The sequence below is a fragment of the Cupressus sempervirens genome, chromosome 10 (assembly GCF_028749045.1).
Source record: "Cupressus sempervirens isolate cs-2001-9-10 chromosome 10, ASM2874904v1, whole genome shotgun sequence".
NCBI lineage: Eukaryota > Viridiplantae > Streptophyta > Pinopsida > Cupressales > Cupressaceae > Cupressus > Cupressus sempervirens.
The window spans coordinates 502,155,811-502,179,792 of record NC_143127.1 but is presented as its reverse complement, the minus strand read 5'-3'; the positions used below and the strand labels follow the sequence as shown (position 1 = coordinate 502,179,792).

The 23,982-nt window shown below is 34.1% G+C and overlaps 1 protein-coding gene across 2 annotated transcripts in view; it reads right to left on the bottom strand.

Annotated features, from left to right (window-relative positions):
- The window catches only part of LOC149534864 (phosphatidylinositol/phosphatidylcholine transfer protein SFH8-like), a 64,900-nt gene that overhangs the window by 27,345 nt on the left and 13,573 nt on the right, over window positions 1–23,982 (bottom strand). For both annotated transcript variants that reach the window (XM_089803518.1, XM_089803519.1), the window contains exons 4-12: window positions 21,630–21,729; window positions 19,597–19,863; window positions 19,355–19,432; window positions 19,084–19,185; window positions 18,908–18,957; window positions 18,660–18,759; window positions 18,090–18,188; window positions 17,822–17,935; window positions 4,958–5,084 (exon numbers count right to left, since the gene is read on the bottom strand). In XM_089803518.1, the coding sequence (XP_089659644.1) occupies window positions 4,958–5,084; window positions 17,822–17,935; window positions 18,090–18,188; window positions 18,660–18,759; window positions 18,908–18,957; window positions 19,084–19,185; window positions 19,355–19,432; window positions 19,597–19,863; window positions 21,630–21,729 (1,037 nt within the window). The remainder of the gene's footprint in view (window positions 1–4,957; window positions 5,085–17,821; window positions 17,936–18,089; window positions 18,189–18,659; window positions 18,760–18,907; window positions 18,958–19,083; window positions 19,186–19,354; window positions 19,433–19,596; window positions 19,864–21,629; window positions 21,730–23,982) is intronic.

The window sequence follows — 23,982 nt, the reverse complement described above, 5'->3', positions numbered from 1 at the left end:
CTTCAACAATGGTTCTATTTTTCCTTTCTGCCACTCCATTCTGTTGAGGATTATAAGGTACAGTATACTCCCTCTTAATCCCAATAGAGGTGTAGAAATCTTTGAAATTTTCAGAGGTGTATTCGCCCCCATTGTCTGAGTTTTTATTCTCTTTGACGTTTGATTTTCCACAAGTGCTTTGAACTCTTTAAATTTCAATAGAACTTCATTTGATTCTTTGACTTTTAGGAAGTCAATCCAAGTTTTCCTAGAAAAGTCATCAATAAAGATTATGCAATATGAGTATCCTCCTAGAGAGAGTGTTGACATAGGTCCACACAAATCAGTGTAAACTAGTTCCAGTACTAATTTATATTTTGTGTTCATTTGGGAGAAAAGATCTTTTTACACTCTTTCCTAGAGTGCATCCTCTACAAATGCCTATATAGTTTGAACTTAAGTTAGGTTTTCTAGTGGTGATTTTTCCTATATTCAATAGTGCAGTAAATCCAAGATGTCCAAGCCTTCAATGCCACATTTCATAAGGGTTTGATACTTCATGATTTAGAGCTTGCTTTTGAATGTTACATAGTTTATATAGAGTTCCATCTCTAGACCCTATGGTGATGGCATTCTTAATGTTAGAGTTTTTAGGCTAGTACAACACTTTGTCTTCATTAAAGGTAACAAGATACCCTTCATCTGCAAGTCCTAAGATGGATACTAGATTCCTTTTTATGCCAGGTACAAAGAGAACATCTTTCAATTTTGGAGTGACCTTGGTTCTTAGTTGTATAGAAGAAGTCCCAATTTTACTAGATAGGTGGAGTTGTCTCCAATGGTGACTCCTTCAGTGAAATAATTTTCAAAAGTTTCAAACTCATCTCTGAATCCTATTATGTGACGAGATGCACCACTATCGATTATCCACACATTTTCGTTGAAATTCATCTCACTTGAAAGAGCTAAGTAGAATAATAGATTCTCTTCCTTTTTAGCTTCGGCTATGGCAGCTAGAAATTTTTTCCTTTCTGGACAGAATTTGTAAGTGTGTCCAATTTTCTCACACTTATAAAATTGAACTTTGGAGAAGTCTTTCCTTTTGTGATTATTGTTTCCTTTTCTTTGGTCATTTTTCTTCCCTTTCTGTTTAAATTTTCTCTTCTTCCCTTTGTAAATAGAGATTGAGAAAAGAGCTTGATTTTCTCCCTCTTGGTTTGAAACGATCCCTCTAGAAATTAGTCTTGATTCTTCTGTGGTGCGATCATTTTTAAGTTGATCAAAGGTTGGTATTGAAGGGCTGTTGACAACTTGGATAAATGCTTCCCAAAATATAGGTAGCCCTCTATAAGTGCTATTATGGATAATTCTTGATCTTCAACTTTATTTCCAACTGATGGTAGTTGATTCTTTATTTAAGAAATTCTTCCAAAGTAGGATGAGATTGACTCTCCTTCATTCATTTTTATATTCATAAGTTGATTTTTTAATGTGAGCAATCTACTTGAGTTATTAATCTCAAATGTATCCTTAATTGTTTTAAATACTTCAAATGCTTTCTTTAGATTTGATATAGAAGGGAGAATGTGATCTTATACAGAATCAACAGTGATTCTTCTAGTTTTGTTATTTCGCCTTTTCCAAGTGGATTTTTCTGCCTCATTTTCAGGCATTGAAGTGTCTTCTTCAATAAATGATTCTAATTCCAATTATTCGAGGATTGTCGTAATTTCAATTCTCCATGAGAAGAATTTGTTGCTCCTTCGAGCCTATCCTCCACTCTAAGATTGCATGATGCCACTTCTATTTAATGATTGTGATTTGAAAATTTGTTTTTAAAGTAATTTAGCAATCTCTCTACCAACAAGGCTCTAATACCATGTTAAGAAAAACATATCGATTTGGTGGAGACTGGACTAACTGTTATTGGCAGAAATACGGTACTTCGATAAGGACGGAGCTATTTCAGACTGTAATGAATATATGTTGAAGACTCTATTAGAATTTTATTGCAGACTGAATTTGATAATTCAAAGACTGATTCACATTGCCTTTTTTATTGATGATTATCGGCAGTCTTCGAAAGCATATTAATAGATTGGATAGCATGCATACGTAGTGGCATGACCCTACATGGCTCATGCCACATATGGTCATGACCCTACGTGGTCACACCCGATAGCACTTGCAACTGTAGTCGTGTATCACCTGCCGTTTCAATGTAATATCATTATCAATGAAGGTCGATACTTAATCGACATTGGTCTTTAATAAAGCTGATACTTATCATGATTTTAATAATATACTTATGACTAATATAATGGTATATGATACATGTAAATATATAAATGTTGACGATATATATATATATAAGATCAGCCTTTCATTTATTAGATTTTCATCAACACACATATATTAACATATATATATTCATTATATAGAATTGGCTTCAATTCACTATGAGGCCAAATCTCTCAACAAATAAAACTGCTAAATCAGAAAAAGCCATACTACTTTAGTTTAATATTATGATATTTGTGAGGTTCAAAAGTTTATAGTATTTGAAAAAACAAAAATATAAAGCTAAATTCTTTATAAAAACCCATATCAGTCTGAAAACTTCTGGGTCTGTTGTCCCACACTCTCCATAACTTCATGAGCACAAGTACAACCAGCAACACAGATCTGATGATGAAAGAGCACACCAGGCTTCAAATCTCCAAACATTCAACGCATAACAGAGCTTCCTGGCTGAGCTGAACAGCAAAAAGACTCCTAAATTGCAGAGCCAGTACTAGGAATGGTCTCGTACACTTAAGTTTTACCCATGCAAAGCATCAATTATGTAAGAAAATCTACATAATTCTCTTTATTTCTTAACCTCTGTTGCAGTTTTCCTGATAATGAATCATTTGGAGATAAAAGCATTCAAGAAGTGGGTTTGTGAATCCCACCTCTTTTGTCCTTGTTGGTAAGACCTTTGATATTTTTCACAACAGCCTCATTGGTGTTAGTAGAGATAAAGTCACACAAGTGCAAACTCCGTTTCAATATGGCAACTGCTAACATCTTGAAGAACAAACAAAAAACCCACAGAAGGTCATGGGTGTGTGCAAACGGTAAGACAACAGTTCACTAAGAAAATAGGGGAGTGGAGTTATAATTCTAAACTTCCCATAGCAGGAGTCTGAAGACCTATTAGACTGGTGAGGCCAGAAAGAAGCATATTGTTGCTGGGAGATGATGGAAAACAAACTTCTCATACAAGAGAAGTTCTGACCGAAATTCACCATATTGCTCGCATTTTCTGTGGTTCCAGTGAAAGGAGATTGAGGGAAGATACCCATGTATAATGCACTAGTATGCACATGACAATTATATGGACTTCATTTATGATCTAGAAATAGATTTCCAGATGTGATCCATTTCGCATAGAAGTAGAGGGGCCCCCGTTGTTTATTCAGTTATGCTAAGTTAATACAGTTTTAGAAAAGTAGCAAAGCCTTGTTAGTGTAATCAAGACCAGCTAAGTTTGCAGCCAAACTTGTCCAACTGTTTGGAACGACATGGTAATGGGATGGGAATCTTGTAAGGTAGCAACATATTTAGAAGTAACTGGGAGGCTGATTTTGTGTTTTCAACATAGTACTTCCTCCTACACTGGATTTCAGATTGGAGTAATATCAATACACTTGAGCTCTCATACAGATGACAGATAGGATTCTAAATGTTCATGTCGAGTCACACTAAACAGATAGAAGTGTGTAACTTGATAATCATACTTCTCTAGGAATCTTACCCATGGAGAGAAAATTCATTGCGCTTCTGGAAAAGACATGTAAGTTAATGTACTATAAAATTCATCTGCAACCCCACATCCATTTAGGCTTGTTCATGATTAAATTGATTAGTAAATGTTAGGACAAATAAATAGAATAATGGGCAGCTAGTTCAAGATTCATCTTAGAAGCTACTTGAGTCTATTCCATCTGATTCTAGGTTCTGACTTTCCTTCAACTTGATAAGGATGCATTAAATAATATTATTCGGTTGATGGATTCAAAGAGGCTACTAATAAATGATAAAATATTTCGAAGTGATGAAGCTGGAAAATTGTTAGTGTGGTATTATTTTGCTAGCAATTGACTTTGAATGGTCACTTCTTAGTAAAACCAAATATAAACTTTATTAAGATATATTTGATATTTCTTGGGTTTATAGGATCATTCCACATTTCATCAGTTCTTACAAGACAATGAATGTATGTAACATGACAGGCAAAACCATAGCTTATGCTTGTTAAAGAACAGAAACAAGGTTAAAGAAAGAAACAAGCAATTTGCAAGATCTATAAACTGCCACCCAAACAGAGTGTAAAATAAAATTGGAAGCCAATCTGTCAAATGTTTTTGGGCACAAGTAGGTGACTGTGCTAATTAAAGCATTAGCAACTCCAATAATCTAAGTAATACTTCTCTTCAAAAAAACGATGAAAGGTTACAACTAATAGTATATAGTTTCTCGAATATATAGGATCGTCAAAATTTGCAAAAACGATTGGCATCCCTACCATGACAAGCAAAACCACAATGGAAACTCGTACCAGAAGGAATAAAGTATTTGCAAGATAATATTTTTTGCAACCCATATCAAATGTAAAATATTTAAGGCCAATCTATCAAATAAGTTTATGTGGATGTAATTAAAAATTTAATAGCATTGACAAGAGATGTCTTAAATAATAGAATACTGTAAGAGATGTCTCTTCAATCTCATGCCATTTCCCACTGGAACCAAACAAAGATGAATATTACCAATTGTAGCATACCAAAAGCATGAAGAAAGTATATTGGAAATCACACATACCAAAAGCATAAAGACAGTACAGTAGAAATCACCACAACTAATATCACCTGCTATAAAATATAATTAAACAAATTAACAGTTTCTATTTCCAACATCAACTCAAAAAAAATACCTTTAGATATTGGCAATTTTTCTCCATGTCCCTTTCGTTTCCACCCACTATCTACAGCCTTGTCAACCATTGGAATATCATACTCCAAGTAGCCATCAAAGTAATTATTCTGGCCTCCAATTTTGCTCTGTAAGTTCGACCAAGGAAGATCATGAATATACTACATATGCAAAAATATTAATACTGATAATAGAAAAGATATATACTGGATTACATAGAACCTAACATAATGGAAAATCAATCTAAGAATTATATGCAACTGACTAATCAAAAGGGAAAACAATCTTAAAAGAAAAAGTCAATGAGTTTTAAATTCTAGCATACAATATTTATAAACACCATATAATCACTTGTATAGAATCCTAACAATATTTCACAAGATTTCCATTGTGAAGCATTCATTTAACAGTCAAATAACTAATAAAGGAAACAGATTACTCGTGTTAACCAGCTAAACCTGAAAAATAATGACATTACACTCTTTGCTTAAAATTAAATCTCAATCCATTACATCAAACACATGCTTTTATTAGAAATTTAGGTATGCACTTTAAAATTCAAAGGAGGACTTTGGAAATCATCTTAAAACTAGCCAGACACATAGACAAAAGTTCAGCTTATATGAATCTCACCAATAAATCCTATATCTAGAACATAAGGAAGATGCAGATAAAATGTGTAACCAAATGCGGCCCCAAGGGAAAACGGTTGATTTTGCTTCTTTGAAGCCCCATTGTGACCCAACTCAGCCCAGTTCTCAACTGGGTCTCTCTGTATGGGCTCCCTCCAATCTGTTGGACCTAAAGCTCTCTGTAAGTTATTGGTTCTAATTTAGGCAGTTTTATCCAACTGGGATCTCTCTCTAAGAAAACAACCTTTCAATCCTATGTAGGGTTATAGGTCTTGTAAGACACCTTGAAACCCATTCCTACCCCCAATATTTGATCTTCCTCCTTGAACTCTCAGACCCAAGCCTGTGGCTATGAAAACTTTCTGATGATTCCAATTTCATATTTTTAGTGCATTGAGGATACATAATACATCACTCGTAGCATAGTAATTAAGATAATTGCACTCCTTACAGTTCCTAATATCACTCCTGTCATTCAAATAAAATTAGAATATTGCATATTCCACCTTACCTAGTAAGTTGCAAACTCCTAGTTTGAGATACTTGCATATTTGAGCTCACTTGGTCCATTATCGTCTCTCGAGTCCAAAACATCTTCAATGTTACTTGAGTTACCTACTCTTGCATATTTCCCCTCACTTAGCCAGTTATATTTTTCATAATTCAAAACATCTTCTACAATACTTGAACCACCTCAATATTTGTCGTTTTTGGTTACACTTGTAAGGATGTTCTTAGATTATGGTTTTTCTGTTTGTACACAGCTTTGCAAAGCAATTTAACCAATATTTAAACTACTTGCCCCATGTCCTTATGCACTCTAAAGTGCATTTTCCACTTAAATCTGAGCAGCTAGAAAGTTCCCACGCAAGTTTTCATCCTCATGCCATAGAATTCCCCAACAAAAATAGGTAAGGCAGAGAGGTGCGTGCTTTCAATTATGAGAAAGGGATAATTTGCAGTGGCGCATGGAGAGGTGTGACCCTCCTCACCCCCACCCCACTTGGAGCCCCATGTTTCTATGACAGGTATATCTCCGGGACTTCAACACGGGGATGGACCATGCCCCCATCATCCCACCGCCACCATCACGATGTTTAGGGATGGCCAAGAGTCTTTGGGACCTCTTGAGGATGCCAACGGAAGCCTTGAGCGTCTCAGGGACTTCTAGAAGTTTCCTGTACCTAGACATCTCAAAGGTGTTTTCTTTCTTTTAATTAATATTTGTAAGAAAATCAGATATACATACATACATGTGTGTGTGTGTATGTGTATTTGGCCAATTAAAGGACATTTTCAGATCATTTGCAAACCGTATTTTGGCAATTTATGAGGGTTTGTAGCTGTTATTGCATACATTGTTGCTCAGTATGCTGGTTACCCTAAACAAAAAATCAGAAATGGGGTTTCTATGTTTACATTTCCATGTTTCTTACTGCTATCATATTTATCAAACAATTCATTATCCAATTCCATTTTCATATAAGGTTAATTTCAATGTATAATTGTTTCATGTAATCAGTGGTGAATGGCAGTATCACTGTCCCTAAAATATCAGTAATTATCAGAAGCCATATTTAACGTATTTGACACATAAGCCATATTTAACATATTTGACACATACATATCATAGTATTTAGTATTTGCAATTTTACTGATTTGCCAAAGTTTCATTTGAATCGCAGTTCGCATACATATTTTCATAACTAGTTTCAGTGGTGATAATCAGTGGTGAATGGCAGTATCACTGTCCCTAAAATATCAGTAATTATCAGAAGCCATATTTAACATATTTGACACATACATATCATAGTATTTAGTATTTGCAATTTTAGTGATTTGCCAAAGTTTCATTTGAATCACAGTTCGCATACATATTTTCATAACTAGTTTTTCAAATACTATATGCATTATCAGCACTGTCCCGCTGCCACCACCCCTCCCCCATCATCCCTACTTAGGCCCTTTTTCCCCCCATCCTCAAAACCCATTCCAAATGGACAATGAAACACTGATAAGTTGTATCCTTTCCCTATTTTAATGGAGCAGCTACTATTTGGGAATCAAAAATCAGCTGTGGGAAAAATGAAGGGCTGAAAATAAGCAGCACCTGCATATTGCCAAAAATGCACATAGCTCCACAAATCTCTTTCCCTCACTTTTAAATTTAACATTAGCCTCCAATTTATTTTATTTTCAAATTTTAACTGCACAAATTGTTACTAATGATATTGATACAAATTTAAGATGACTAGTTTAAAAAATAGAAAAAATACATATTCACGAGAACACCCCATCCACAAATAATTTCTAATTAAGTTGTGCAGTGACTGCTGACCAGAATAAGTGGTTTTGAAAGCAAATGTATCTGGCATGCATTTCTATTTGCAAACTTATTTCTTTCAATTTGCACCGCACATCATAGTTTTCATTTTTATAATTGTAATCAAAGTTGTAACTCTTTCTTGCAAGGATTCCCTAGCACACACCATGGAGTAACATCTTTGGGTGGTACATTGCTTAAAAGTTAGTTCTGTATCAACTGGTAGCAGAAACTTCCAATTATCTATATTGGATTTCAGAAGTTTTTCAGTCCATTTAGAATTCAGATTTATTTTTTAGATACTCTTTTTTCCATAAAAGAAAAAGTAGAAGCCTCTTGGACTGATTCTGACATCACCATTGCGTTCAAAGGCCTCAAGAAACTACAAATTGATTGTCAATTTTTTATAGTCACCAAAGCACCTCTTTGATTTTTCCAGGCAAACAAGTTGAGGTAAGTGCATATACAAGCTTAATGCTTTTTCGAAAATACTTTTGTACCTTAAAAGCATTTCCAAGATGTGACTACATTTCTGCATTCACTGTCACTGTTAAATTTGGATTTATTTTTTACATACTCATTCACCAATTACAAATGCTTTTGCTTGAAGACTGCAACAAGATGAAGATTGGTAAAATGCCAAAATAAAAAATAAACTCTTTTTTCCATAAAAGAAAAAGTAGAAGCCTCTTGGACTGATTCTGACATCGCCATTGCATTCAAAGGCCTCAAGAAACTACAAATTGATTGTCAATTTTTTATAGTCACCAAAGCATCTCTTTGATTTTTGCAGCCACACAAGTTGAGGTAATTGCATATACAAGAATAATGCTTTTCGAAAAAACTTTTGTACCTTAAAAGCATTTCCAAGATGTGACTACATTTCTGCATTCACTGTCACAGTTAAATTTGGATTTATATTTTACATACTCATTTGCCAATTACAAATGCTTTTGCTTAAAAACTGCAACAAGATGAAGATTGGTAAAATGCCAAAAAAAAAAAAAATTTAAAAAAAATTAATACGCATTTTCTAGGTTGCCAGGTTCTGATTTTGGTTTTCGTGCCCTAAAAAAGCATTTGGGATTTGGACTCTTGCTGAGAAGCCCCTGGGAGAGCCTAGTGAGTGTCCCGGCAATCCAGGTTCCTGGCGACCATAAACTGAGCATAGAAGACCACAGACATGAAAAGAACCATAGCCAGAATGCTGTGGTAAGTTGAAGAAGCCATACAACAAAACAACAGAGATGCAAATCAAAAAAAAACAGAAAGATAATAAGCATCTTCCAGGCTACCATGTTCCAATTTTGTTTTTCGTACCCAAAAAAGCATTTGGAATTGTACTCTTGCTGAAAAGCACCTGGGAGTGTCTAGGGAGCGCCCTGGCGATCCGGGTTCCTGGCAACCATAAAACTGAGCACAGAAGTCCACAGACATGAAAAGAACCATAGACAAAATGCTGTGATAGGGAAGTTCTAGAAGCCATACAACAAAAGAACAGAGATGTGAATGATCTAGTACCATTAACCAACAATAATAACAAAAAATGCATTTCAAACTCCAACTTTTGTTGTAATTGTAAAGATAGGCATGTTCCAGAAATTCTCACGATAACAAACAACCACTAGCTCCATCCCTTCAACCTATCATACTTGTAAATGTCTTCCCACTATCAAATCTATTTACACTTCTGTATACTTTTTAATTATTTTGTATATATGTACATATTTGCTACTACCCATACTGGCACAATCTTAACAATCTTGCATCTGAAGGACTTGTCTATGATTGATCTCAAAACATATGTTTGACAGCTGATCATCTTTGTAACAAAATTTTCACATTTTTCATCTAACATGTTTGTCTGCAGCTACATGTGGTGATGGTACAGCTCAACACCATCTCAGAAAGGTTTGACTCGGCCTCTTCCCTGGGTGCAACACTAAAGACTCAGTTTACCCTTACCAACTCAGTATAATTGTCTCAACACTTTCTCTCTACTTTAAATAAAACATTTCTATGCTCACAAAAGTCAGGGAAAAATGTAACATTGTAAATTGCAACTAGTGCAATTTCACATCACATAAAGGCCTTTAGCTTATTAGCCAAATCAAAGACAACACCTCCACCACTATTTGCGATCTGTCCTGATTGATCTGGTCTAATTTATTTGCAAACACACGCACACCATAGAGACATCCCGCAAATCTGACAACTGGAGATGGCTCTGTTGGGATGTTACACCTGCTCTATAATGTATGTATTGTCATACTGGCATCACCTGTATCCCATACCCCTACCCAGTCCCATAACAAAACTAACAACTTAGTTTATCTTCTCATCACCATAAAGCATGATCTTTATTTTTCAAATGATAGAGTCTGTGAAGGGAGAATAAACTAAGTCAAAGTCTTGGACTTGATTAGAAATGTAATTGATCATTTTGTTCATATATTTGTTAAGATACAGATGCATATAACAAGAAGAAGGGACCAAATGAGTAAAAGAAGGGAATTTTATTTTCGTTATGCAGATCTATGTCAAGAATGCTGTCCGGCAACAAATATTTGCAAAATAAATGCCTCTAACCTCCCATTCAAGACTAACTGAAGATTTATTTAAGATAGCGAAGAATGAAGATAAGTATGAAAGAAAGTGAAAGATAATATTATTACTGCATTGAGAAGGTCCATAAGTTATACAGTAAATCAGGTATATTAATGTCCTGCTTATTTCATATTCTGCCTGTTATTTCTTTATCCTGTCTACCTTCAATGGTCCATATGTTTTTATTCAAATAATGGGCAAACCAAATTACAAATAACTATGATTTTAGTGTAATAATGTATAACAAGGGCATTTTGTAGAGACTGTATGGTTAGGTAAAACTCTGATCCTTCCAAAACAGTTATTTCTTCATCCTGTTTATCTTCAATGGCACAAAAGCTTTTTTTCTAATTGTGGATTAACCAAGTTACAAAAAGCAGGTTTATAGTTCAGTTATGTATAACAAAGACATGTTGTAAAGATTGTAAAGTAAAATCTCTAGATACTTTCAAAACTTGAAAACAGGCCATAAACCTGGGAATTTATGGAAGTAGTTGTAAATCATGTAATACTTTGTGACACACAATCAACATACTAGGCAAAAATCACATCAAACTGTTGAGATTGACAGGTAAGAGAATCTTCCATAGAAGTCTGCTTGGAATTCTGCTTGCAGTAAACTGGACAGAAATGAAGTATCATAGATAAGCTCACAGGTTTGGCCTCTGGGAAAAAGAATTGCTTCTGGTGGGGAATGGCATTGGATAGAAACAAAACCTTCAAACTATTGTTGTTACATCCCAATTTTTGCCCTAATTTCTCTTTAGTTAAAAGATAGCCGTTGTGATCATGTGAAATGAATATAGTTTATAGCCGTTGTGTTCAGGTGAAATGAATATAGTTTATAGCCGTTGTGTTCATGTGAAATGAATATAGTTTATAGCCGTTGTGTTCATGTGAAATGAATATAGTTTATAGCCGTTGTGTTCATATGAAATGAATATAGTTTATAGCCGTTGTGTTCATGTGAAAAGATTATAATTTCTCTTTAACCATTGTTTAATCAGTTATTATGTATGATGAAATTCCTAACGGTATTATTTAAGCAAATTATGAATTATGAAATTGATGTTTTTGGCGAGAATGATTGTTTTGAAGGTTGCAGGATAAAGACTCGAGAAGGAGGGGAAGCATTAAGAAATGAGGTCATCTGGAAATGGAACGATCATGTGACCTAGTTATCAGGAATATCAAGTTTGATCAAAAAGACGCCATGGCAAGGTTGTTAAAGCTTGACAATAAAAGTTCAAAGTGGAAAGTTACATGAGCTAAAAAAATAATAATACAAGATTATTAAATTAAATAATAAAATTCTTACCTTTAAAAAAAATAAGTAATATCATTTAATATTATATCATTATTTTAATTAGAATCACAATTAAATATTTGCAAAGTGGCACTATTATAAAAGGATCTATAATACAATAATGTCACTTTGAATATACTTAACTATAATCTAACCAAAATAATAATATAACATTAAATTATATTAATAAAACTTTTCACCCATTGTTCCAACGTTTTATATTTCCAATCGATGGGAATTCCAATCGTATTTCAATCTTGTAACGGCAGGAGATTAAAAGTCGATTCATATCTTTTAAATTCTGCCTTTGTCGTTTTCAAATGACAATAACCAATGTCTTCCGCCTGCTGATACTCTCACCATGGTCTGAGAAATTGTCTATCAATGATCTGAAATTGGTGATGAGGAAAAGCCTCCTTCTTTCTCTGCCGTGGGTTATCCATTTTAGACTGTTCTTTTGATACCCGAATTTCCTGCCAAACATTCACACCTGCAATCCCGATTTGTCTAACCACGAAACCTTTCATCACAGCATACGTGAAGACGATCTTGCACATTCTGAGAGCCGGGAGTTAGTTGCGTTGAAGACTCACAAGCAAATCGTTCAGCAGACTGTGGACAAGTAAGAGTGTGTTAAAACGTACTTCATTCCCTTACTCACGTTTTGTTTCTTCATCTTCTATGACTTCTTTCTTTCTAAGTCGGGTTGTAACAGTGAGGAAGAGTTAAGTGAAAAGATTCAATCATAATATTAATCTTGAAGCTCGTCATAACTGTAGGAAACAATAGAGTTGCAAACATTGTCTAGCAATGTAGTATATGATGCTTCTGATATGTTAAGATTTCTGATCTCATTCTTTTGTTATACACCATTTCCAATCCACAATACTTGAATATAGAACTGCATCATTATCAACCTGTGTCACAAATCTATAGAATGGTGTCATAAACTGCTCTGTTTCATCTAACCAAAATCATTAATGAAGATCAACTCTGGAAAAAAAACCAAGGAAAATCTGAGAAAGCAGAACCATAATCTTATGAATAAGATATAAAAGGTTCAGGCACTGATTAATCACCGATCTGTAGATCTGTTAATGGTGAGATGTGTAGATGAACCTGACACAAGAAAAACAAGAAGGATATCAATAATTATTTAATTCAAAATAATCTAATTAGCTCATGTAAATCCACTTTGATTGTCAAGCTGAGCGGTGGAGATCGGGTTACAAAAACCCACCTCTGAAATCCCTGGCCAGGATGATAGAAGGGCATTCATGCCACAACAAAATGATCGCGTTGTTGTCCTGATACTTCAGCTATTCAATCGAATAGCTGTTGGGACCTCAACCCACCTGAGTACTCCGATGATACTCTATAATTACAATTACCTGAATTTAATATTCTAATTATTAGATGAGATAAAAGCTAATCGAAAATTCTGAATCTATTTTGATTACTGAATATCAAAATTTGTTCTAATAGTTGAGAATACTGAATTTTAACTCTAGTCTAAATTATTGCAAGAAAACCTCAGCTAATATACTTAAAAGAATCATTTTATGTTACTTCTAATTTACAAGAAAGTATCTTTCAGATTATATAAAGAAACTTAAATAAACAAAGATACGTACTGATTTTCTTGAGAGACTCTTCCAATTAATTGACCAAGCTCTGACTTTGGTGAGGGAAGAAGCATTAACATGGGCTTAACCTCCTAACCGCGGACCTTTTTACTTATCCCCACAAGTTCTAATTTAATAGAACGGCCCTCCCTACCCCAAGGTCAGGGTTGGGATGTTCATCGATCCAGTCATCGGAGTACTTAGGTGGGTTGAGGTCCCAACAACTATTCGATTGAATAGCTGAAGTATCAGGACAACAACGCGATCATTTTGTTGTGGCATGAATGCCCTTCTATCGCCTTGGCCAGGGATTTTAGAGGTGGGTTTTTGTAACCCGATCTCCACCGCTCAGCTTGACAATCAAAGTGGATTTACATGAGCTAATCAGATTATTTTGAATTAAATAATTATTGATATCCTTCTTGTTTTTCTTGTGTCAGGTTCATCTACACATCTCACCATTAACAGATCTACAGATCGGTGATTAATCAGTGCCTGAACCTTTTATATCTTATTCATAAGATTATGGTTCTGCTTTCTCAGATTTTCCTTGGTTTTTTTTTTCAGAGTTGATCTTCATTAATGATTTTGGTTAGATGAAACAAAGCAATTTATGACACCATTCTACGGATTTGTGACACAGGTTGATAATGATGCAGTTCTATATTCAAGTATTGTGGATTGGAAATGGTGTATAACAAAAGAATGAGATCAGAAATCTTAACATATCAGAAGCATCATATACTACATTGCTAGACAATGTTTGCAACTCTATTGTTTCCTACAGTTATGATGAGCTTCAAGATTAATATTATGACTGAATCTTTTCACTTAACTCTTCCTCACTGTTACAACCCGACTCAGAAAGAAAGAAGTCATAGAAGATGAAGAAACAAAACGTAAGGGAATGAAGTACGTTTTAACACACTCTTACTTGTTCACAGTCTGCTGAACGATTTGCTTGTGAGTCTTCAATGCAACTGACTCCCGGCTCTCAAAATGTGCAAGATCGTCTTCACGTATGCTGTGATGAAAGGTTTCGTGGTTAGACAAATCGGGATTGCAGGCGTGAATGTTTGGCAAGAAATTCGGGTATCAAAAGAACAGTCTAAAATGGATAACCCACTGCAGAGAAAGGAGGCTTTTCCTCATCACCAATTTTAGATCATTGATAGACAATTTCTTAGACCATGGCGAGAGTATCAGCAGGCGGAAGACATTGGTTACTGTCATTTGAAAACGACAAAGGCAGAACTTAAAAGATATGAATCGACTTTTCATCTCCTACCGTTACAAGATTGAAATATGATTGGAATTCCCATCGATTGGAAATATAAAACGTTGGAACAATGGGTGAAAAGTTTTATTAATATAATTTAATGTTATATTATTATTTTGGTTAAATCATGGCTACCAGGAGACCCGTCTCCCCCCTAAAAGTCGCGTCTCGGTCTCGGAGACTTTTCGCGTCTCCAGAGACCTCAAAAAAGGTTGGAGACTTCATGACAAAGTCTCCTAAAGTCTCCCCGTCTCCTAATCCAAAAAGTGAAGTCTCCCCGAAGTCTCTTGGTAAAATATAAATGTAAAATATAATATTTAATAAATATTATATATTTTAGCCCTCATTTTAATGTTTTTAATACAAAAATTGAGACCACTGACAATTTAAAAGATTAAATCATTTAAAATATTTTATTTAATAAATTAATAACTTTAAAAACATTAGAAACACTTTTAAAAATTTATTTTTATTCAACAATTTAAATGATTAAATCATTTAAAATATTTTTGGAGAGCATGATAGCTGAAGACTTTGAGATGGATGATCACAACCTTGTAGAGTAGATGATAGTACCATCGACATACTAATACTAGATATATTTCTATTTTTTGTTTATTGTACAAAGTGTTCATTTTTGTTTGCATATCGGCAATTCAGCATCAAACTATACCTTTTTGAATTTAAAATTTGAATATGTAATGATAATCTCAACGATTATCAATCTGATATGATGGTGATCATATGCAATATTCGAAAAACAAATATGTCTATGAGATACAATATTGTGATCATGTGAGTTTTGAAATCTTTGACCCTATGAGTCTATTTTAATTTTTAATGTGACATTACTATTATTATTTACTTTAGTCTTACAGTATTACTATTTTCAAATTTTGTATTTAATTTTAGTGTTAGACTCTTTAAACTATTAAAAAAATAAAATAAAATGAAAATTGCCGTCTCCAAGTACCCCCGTCTCCTATTTGAAAAATTGCCGTACCGGTACCAGTACCAGTACCGGAGACCTCGAAGTCTCCCCGTCTCCCGGTGACCTTGGGTTAAATTATAGTTAAGTATATTCAAAGTGACATTATTGAATTATAGATCCTTTTATAATAGTGCCACTTTGCAAATATTTAATTGTGATTCTAATCAAAATAATGATAAAATATTAAATAATATTACTTTTTTTTTTTAAAGGTACGAATTTTATTATTTAATTTAATAATCTTGTATTATTATTTTTTTAGCTCATGTAACTTTTCACTTTGAACTTTTATTATCAAGCTTTAACAACCTTGCCATGGCGTCTTTTTGATCAAACCTGATATTCCTAATAACTAGGTCACATGATCGTCCCATTTCCAGATGACCTCATTTCTTAATGCTTCCCCTCCTTCTCGAGTCTTTATCCTGCAACCTTCAAAACAATCATTCTCGCCAAAAACATCAATTTAATAATTCATAATTTGCTTAAATAATACCATTAGGAATTTGATCATACATAATAACTGATTAAACAATGGTTAAAGAGAAATAATAATATTTTCACAAGAACACAACGGCTATAAACTATATTCATTTCATATGAACACAACGGCTATAAACTATATTCATTTCACATGAACACAACGGCTGTAAACTATATTCATTTCACATGAACACAACGGCTGTAAACTATATTCATTTCACATGGACACAACAGCTATAAACTATATTCATTTCACCTGAACACAACGGCTATAAACTATATTCATTTCACATGATCACAACGGCTATCTTTTAACTAAAGAGAAATTAGGGCAAAAATTGGGATGTAACAATTGTGCGTATTGAAATGTTAGTAATAGTGTTGCAGTTAAACCAACCCTACTTAAAGGTGAAGAAACCATGCTCCACGGAGATGCGTCTCCTCCGAAATTCCACTCACACCCATCCCGGAGACGGTATAGGGTCGCGTGAACGGGAACTTGTCGTACCCAAAGGCATCCCATTTTTTCCAAATTAGGTACCGTTCCTGAAACACCACTTTGAGAGCAGCAGGGTACAAGGGTACGGCTAAAAGTCCCCTATGGCTCAATACCATTCCTGAAACACCACTTTGAGAGCGGCAGGGTATGAGGGTACAGCTTAAAGTCCCCTATGGCTCAAGTTATTTTGGACTGCCAGTGTTAAATAATTAGGCATTTTTAAAATTTGAGAGAAAAGGTTGGCTGGCCAACAAGGACACCGAAACCACATTTAACAATACAAAGACATAATCAAAGCATAAAATAACCAAAAAGAAGAAAAACACATTCATTCACATTTGCAAATGAGAAGAGTGGCTGGTCAAGGAGTGACTAATAGTTGAAAGAGGAGGTTTGGGTGTCAAATCTACTTGGTTTTAGGCTCTTAGACCTACCATCTATTGATTATGGACAGTTATATATTGTTGTGAGCTTCAATGTTTAGTGCTTAGTAGCTTAACTCTATGATTTACATTTTAATATTTGATGTCATTTCATGGCTGAAATATGGAGCCTTTGGGGAGTTTTGCTATATTTATGCCATTATTGACAATGGAAGCATTTCAATTTTGTTATTTTGCTTATTGATTCAAATGTGAAATCTCAATGTCTATGATAAATGCTTTATCAATGTTATAATATGCATACTTGAAATTTCTCTATATTCCCTTCTTTTTAATATCCGCCCCTATAGCCCCCTAAAAATTTGGCCCTAAACCGTACCCATACCGGAAACACATCCCCATACCCTAAACCATCCCTGAAACTCCATGAAACATAGGAGAAAACTTTTTCGTAACCACCATGCTTTACAATGCATCAAAGGGGAAAGGCAGAACATGATATAGCATAAGCAAAAATTTGAACATTATATTTCTCATCATGTAATGCAGGCTACTCCCTCATAAAAAAAGATACAAGTAATGATCTCTTATGTGCACTAATCTCTTCTCATCAACTTTTCATTAGACATTCTAGCCTTCAAAATCATCAGATTTTGAGTTATATCAACTACATCATGCATGCAATGCTCTTAAAATGCTTGATCAAGGAAAACTCAGATAGAATTAACAGTGCTTACTTCCTCATGAACAGGAGTTAGCCGCGCAAACCCAGGAGCTTTATGTACTTTTGGAGAGACCACATCTTCCACATCTGAACCCGACTCTGCAGTAGACACGTCACTACCCTTTGCCTGGTAAAGGTACAAAAAACAGGAGCTTCACAGGGAGAAGTTTAAATAAATAATCTGTAATTAAAATCTTGAGTGTATTTAGATGACAAGATACTTAACCTTTTCCCATCAAACATTGAGATAATACTACTGAGGTTACAAAGAGTCAATTTACCTTCATGTAAAGTGATTTTCCATGTGAAACCGTTTTGCCTTCCACAGTTGATACAGTAACTATTTGCCGGGCACATCTGACTTCACCATTCATTACCAACTGCAAAACCAAATAGATGCACATTCAGAAAAGTGAAATGCAATTAACAGAAACATAACACATTACAAAGACTCAAAACAATGGCACTCATGTTTGTGAAAATATAAAATATGAGAGACCACCGATAATAATAGATATTGGAAATAACTTCAAGCAAATAAATTTGGGAGAGGAGGGGATAGAGACTTCTTTCCAGTCAAACTCACTAGAAAGGCTTTCTTCGTATTGTTTTCTAATTATAGATCAAAGAAGTTTAAACGAAGTGGATCAAAATTCAACCACTTTCTTGGAAGAAGTTAAGGTTTTAAGATTTATGGCCCAAGAAAAAAAATGCATGGATACTCATTCAACTTGAAGGATTTTCATTACTAAGGTCAAAATCATATATGCAAATCTAATCAAGGACTATTTCTCCCAAAGTAATTCCTCTATCATAAAACCACATCAATAAAGATTCAAAATACCACAAACCTTCATGATATCAGGATCCTTCCACGGACCTCTATCTGATGCAATGCACCCTCCTTCTACAGAGCAGACACAAGAGCCACCTAAGAATTCAGGTAGCTGACTGTTTGCAAAGCAAGCAAAACATATACAAGAATTATCGCAGTTCAATTTGCAAAGATTAAATACTAAATTGCCATTAAGCAATGGTGCAACAACAATCTGAATACTTGATATTAAATTACAACCTAATTAAGTGCCAATCACAATACCTTGCATCAATTATCTCTAAGAGCTTGCTCTGATATTTGTTTCCAAGTACCTATACCAGAAAAACAAACTATCAATGGAAAAAAAAGCCAAATTCCTGAATAATTGGACAAGCAAAAAGAAACATACTCCATGATAAAGAACTGATGCAATAAGGAACGAAATCATTCTCACATACATGTATCTTGGTAGTGGTCTTTGGATCAAGAAAATTCTTTATAGTGTTCCACAGCAATCTAAAACCAGAACCAGCATTGATGATAAACATCCGATATAAGGTCTGCAGCAATTTAACATGTCTATTGCTATTAATCAGAACATAAAGAAAAAAAAATTGCTGACCAAAGGGGAGCTAAACATACATATTTTTGTCCGACACAAATTTTAAACCTACTTGTCAAATCCATTCAAACAGAATTGTGCACTCTGTGCAAATAATCATGAAATACCTCAGGATAGTTGTCACCGTCAATTTTTTGTATACGTACGATAAGTTCTCTTGCAGCCTTGTGGAAATTCTTTAGACCCTGAATAACAGAATTTACTTAAGAGGCACAGAAGAAATCAATAAAAAACAATAGCATGCACTGCATGATCATAGTGCTTTCCTGTCTGTTGATCAAATGCTATACAAAATATATAGAGACATACCACACCAGCCAAATATGCACTCAATTATTATTAGACATACCACACCATGCACATCCAATATTGTTGTGGTTGAATCAATGTGTTTTTTTGCAGCAATCGAGCAAGCAGGAAACTTAATGTTAATAGTCTTCTCAAACTCCTGCACATGATACTTCAGATATCGTTCAATAGTTGTAACCTGCATGAGCTTGTTCACATCAACTTTACCAAGCCTCTCAATATAGACAGGTCTTCCCTCCTTGTCCACACCATGATGACCTTGTGGATAGTATTGGAGGACATCGCCAATCTCTTTGAATTCAAAATCCTAAAAGATACCAAATTGAGCATAAGTGATTAGAAAAATATTATTAATTTATACATCGAAGTGTTGGGATCAAAAGAACGAGTACATTTTTCCACAATCCAGTAGAGAAAATTAAGTAAATTTAGTTCTTAGTCCAACAGCTACAATAAGTGAAACTAAGAGAGGAAGTCTGCTTCCATGTTAAAAACCATGCTAAAAATAAGTGTATGCCTAATCTCCTACCACTTAAGGCACTTCATCAAACCAGCAATTTCTAAAGACCGATGAGAAGATTTAGAGCAAAAGAATTGGCAACAAATATTACTCCAAAATCAATAATGGCATTAAATTCAAATCGTTCACTCATGTTCTATGAAGGCTTTAGTGAGAGACAATGCATAATCCTGGCCATGCTATGTTGGTAGCATCTTTCAAAGTTCAACTGCCAAGATGCTATCCGAATGTGCTGTCTATTGTAATTGAACTTCAAACAGACTTAGCTGGCTCACATTTTTCATAACATTCTAATCTAAGTTGACAGTCCTACAAGAATGGGTTCAGATTTGGGCTTTATGCATGTTGGTATCTGTAAGGCATGCAAATTCCCTGGTACAGACACAGCTACATGTATGCCAAAAAAAAATACTCTATTCAAAACTGAAAATACAAATACAGCTATAACCTAACCAACTGCATATCTATAAATACTGCAAATATGAATAGTATTTGTACATTGTATATTGTGTAATTGCAAAACATACAATAGAGTCACATTTGTATTTATACATGTATTTGTATATGTGTGCAAGAAAAATACAATAACAAATTGAAAATACAAATTACACAATAACTAAACAAGTTGCAAAGATACAAATACTGCAAATATAAAGAGTGTTTGACAAGTACTGTATAATTGCAAAAGGTACACAACATTTGTACTTTATATACTATTCATTTTTTTTATTCATATATGCAATATACTTTTTATTTTTGAAATATACAATATACAAATATAATTGGAAGACTTTGTCATACAATAGCCAGATTATATTAAGTGGTAAAATAATAATTGTGGTCTGTGCAAGTATAGCTTTTTATGGTATCAAAGCCAAACTCATGAGTGTTGCAACATTTAAAAGCGATAAACATTCTGCTGGGCAGGCTATATTTGCATGTATTCTGCTGAAGTCAGACAGCTGTTCTTGCTGTAGTTTCAAGATCCAACAGTTTCACCAGAAAACTATCACTTTGTACAGGACTTCAGCAAAAAAATATTCAGGTTGAGCATCAATAAATGCTCTAGTCAAGGACAGTTTTCCTTTTTTTCCAGAAATTTTTTCTCTAATTTTATGTCTGAATTTCTGGCAAAAAATGTTTTGGTCAAGGGCAGTTTTTTCTTTTTTCCACTCAGGAAGCAGTTTTGCTATTGATCTCTAATGTATTAGGATGCTGACGAGATTGGTGATTTTGTTGCCTTTTCACATCTTTACAGATCTGCTGGTCTCAAGTTTTAGTAATGTACCCTTTCATGTATTTCTTTATTATTGATGGACAGAACCTATTTCTATAGAAGAGAACAACATAAATGATGAAAAAGTGTCAGAACTACTTCAATAGCGACAAATGCATAAACCTATTATAAAATACTAGCACGAAAGCAACAATAATGACTGCCAAAAAGCTTAACAAAACTAAATATAACAAACTATACTTCAATTTACTCAACAGCTTATAATATGAACAAGCCACAGCTGCAAAAAAGCAACATCTATACAATCAATACTTACATCCTCAATGGTATCAGCACCATATTCCTTTCTCCACTGAAGCATGTCCGCCCACATCTGCTTTGTTTTCTCAATGTCAAATTTCCTTGCTTTCAAAAATCTGCACCTCTCACATATTGGTATAAGTTTCAACATGAACTACCATAACTCAATTCCGATTGAGATAAATACCCTCAACAAATACTAAAAATTATCTGAAAAGTGAAAAACTCTCATGCAGCTTAAACTACTGTACAGAAACATAGCAGGAATAGATTTTGGTGGAGTATGCCTATCTTTGTTCTTATTTTGCTAAAATTATGTCTATTTTCCAATTGCAAGAATTTGGGGACTCGTCCAGTTTTCACTGCCACTTATTTAAGAAATCTATAGGTGGCTCTGCAAATGTACAAGGCAACTTTGTCCCAAAAAACAGATGATCCAATAAAAATTGTAAAGAAAAGGGAAAATGAAGCTAAATATTTACAATCATTCTGTTTATACAAGTAGAGATAACCAGCTCAGATATCTTAAGTATATCTATATGACGATTCCCAAGAGATATCAACGCTAAGGTGCAAATTATCCAGTGGTGAGAATTCATTTGATATTCAAAAATAATTCAGCTAATGCAAAGAAATTTACATAATAGATCGCAACAGTAAAGAATATGACAAGGATTTTGACACACGCATAAATTTATTATAGTCTCGGGATTTATTTGTTTCTTCATTGTAAGTAAATATAGTGAGCATGTATGTGCAGATATAGTAAGCTTGTCTGTGTCCATGAGATTGATAGTGAGGATGAGTTTAAATGTGTTGGAGTAGAGCATAGCTGAGAGATTTTGAGGTCTATGTCTACAGCATACAGAAGCAAAATGAAGGCCTTTAGGATCAGCCATGGTGCTGCTAGTTTGCAGAATTGGCATAGATTTTGTGTTATCATTGGCAGTGAAGTGCGCAATCATCAGACATGGCATTCATACCCTGAAAGAAATCAAATATTTGTTATGCATTGGTGGATGTCCATACTCCATACCCGAATGAAATTCCATTTTCAATTATGAATTAGCACAGGTTATCAATCATGCTTTGGCACAGGATTAGAAGAATTTAACAGTACTGTGGCGCTTACCTTTAAACCTGTTAAATGGACTTGTTTAGTGTGTGAAAAAAAAAAGTGTTTAGAATGAAAGCAAAAAGAATTGCATCACAGCTATTGTTTCTAATGTATGTACATGCTAACCTTGAAAAACACAAAAACAATTTATATACTCAGCAATTATATGAAGGATGATTTTGCAAGACAGAGAAAAGTTACATGGTCAGCCATTACAGTGATGATTTTGGAAGACAGAAAAATTACATGGTCAGCCATTGCAGTGAACATCTCACAGACATTATACTCAAACCACCACCACACCTCTTTGCACAAATATGCCGATATTCTTCAATGGAACATTGTGTCTCTGAAAATAATCTAAAACTGGCTTTGTGAACCAGCACAATAATAAACAGTTCATAAAGTGAAAACCCATATACCAATAAATGCTAATTTTAAATTTTGAAAACCAGTGCTCTGAAACTTGAGTTAATATTTTTCAATGGAGCATTGGATCTCTGAAAATGATCTTAAAACTGAATTTGTGGAACCAGAACAATAATAAACAGTTCATAAAGTGAAAACCTATAAACAATAAATGGTAATTTCAAAATTTGAAAACCAATGCTTTGAAACTCGAGTTAGAACATACATGATATCATAGACTTGCAGATTTTGTCAGTGTTAAAAGGACAATTATTGTTGCTTTCTACAAAGCTCTGATGGTCAAATCGGGAAACTGTATATAGATTGATTAATTCAACCATATCATATTCTACCCCCTCGAGGCCCGAGAGGTGCATCACATTTTGATTTACATACAATGCAACAGGACAAAATGAGCACTATAGAGAATTCAAAATCCTTAGGCCCTACCAGTTCTATACTTACAAGTTACAACATATGAAACATGAAAAAAGCACAAGAACCAATAACTGTGGGGAAACATTGCTGAAAATTATAACTTGCTGTATGTATAAAAATGATACCTGTTGTTGTGAAAGACTGTTGCAAATTGTAGTAACACTGCCTCTTCGGTATGTGTGTTTCAAATGCATCAATCTCCTCTTATATATATATATATATATATGACAGATGGAGAGACATGTCTATCCATTATAATTATAAAATAACAAATATATATAATATCTTATATATTTTATATCTATAATTAATACACACACACACACATATACATCACACTTATATATGTAATATATATATATATATATATATATGTATATTTATACTAGTCTCATAGTTTTAACTG